This window comes from Nestor notabilis, unplaced genomic scaffold (assembly GCF_000696875.1).
Source record: "Nestor notabilis isolate BGI_N333 unplaced genomic scaffold, ASM69687v1 scaffold3727, whole genome shotgun sequence".
NCBI classification, from domain to species: domain Eukaryota; kingdom Metazoa; phylum Chordata; class Aves; order Psittaciformes; family Psittacidae; genus Nestor; species Nestor notabilis.
In genome coordinates this window covers 1-1026 of record NW_009934944.1, presented here as the reverse complement: position 1 = coordinate 1026, position 1026 = coordinate 1, and the positions used below count along the sequence as shown (strand labels likewise).

Sequence of the window (1026 nt, the reverse complement as noted above, 5' to 3'; positions counted from 1 at the left end):
GTCAATGGAATATATAGTAAATTTATCCTTGACCATAGGTATACCATGTTTCTTCTTTGAGTGTGAAGGTCACAAAATCTCAGGAATACTTTTCTACACAATGTCATTAAATATGTGCTGAACATTTGACACTTCCCCAGGAACAACCTGAGTCCACTGCCTGGATCCAGAGTTTGGATAACACATACTTGTTGGTGACCAACTCCGAGTATTTCATGCCGTAATTCAGTATCGTTTTAGGACATACTTCAGATGACAATGCAGCCCCATGATGGGTGCCTATTCCTGCAGCATGCTTAATGCTCTTTGTAGCTCTGCCCACGGCCAGGAGATGTAGGCTTCTCCTGGCCGGGGCTCCCCACTTCTCCCAGCTCCTTCCCCCTCAAACTGCAATAAAAGCTGTCTTGCATCGCAATGTTGACCCTTCTTTTCATTTTATTTCCCCCACATGCAATACCCCAAGCAGCAGCATGGGTTCTCATGTGTGTTCAAGTCAGCTCCCACACATTGCCTTCTCCAAGGGACGTTTGGAACCTTCCTGTCATCCTCTTGCCTTCCCTCAGGAATCACAAATTGCTACAGGAGGGTTACAGAGAGCAGTGACCATGCTCATCTCCACTTCCTGTGGGGTGGCCGCCCCATGCCCGCTGGCTGACACCACCAACGAGCCCTGCGTGCGTCAGTGCCAGAGCTCCTCGGTGGTGATCCAGCCCCCGGCTTCCGTGGTCACCTTCCCCGGACCCATCCTCAGCTCCTTCCCGCAGCACAGCGTGGTGGGCTCAGCGGGAATCCCCGCCATTGCTGGTGGCTACGGCGGGAGGTTTTGGGTGGCGGGCGGCTACGGCGGCAGTTACGGAGGCCGTGGTGGTTACGGAGGCTATGGAGGCTACGGGGGCTTTGGAGGCTATGGTAGCTGTGGTGGCTATGGAGGTGTTGGCGGCTACGGAGGCTTTGGGGGCTGTGGATACGGCGGCTGGGGCCGAGGCCTCGTGTCTTTCGGTGCCAGCTGTGGGAGCTGCTAAGCCC

At 54.7% G+C, this 1026-nt stretch overlaps 1 protein-coding gene across 1 annotated transcript; it reads left to right on the top strand.

The window, feature by feature from the left end:
* Positions 1-605: 605 nt before the first annotated feature.
* LOC104408090 (claw keratin-like) lies at positions 606-1022 on the top strand. The gene has a single exon (XM_010017573.1). The coding sequence runs from the start codon at positions 606-608 to the stop codon at positions 1020-1022; it is 417 nt and encodes a 138-aa protein (XP_010015875.1).
* Positions 1023-1026: the final 4 nt, after the last annotated feature.

What these genes read in the sequence shown, in the direction of transcription:
- LOC104408090 (XM_010017573.1), top strand. Translation starts at nt 606, where the DNA reads ATGCTCATCTCCACTTCCTGTGGGGTGGCCGCCCCATGCCCGCTGGCT.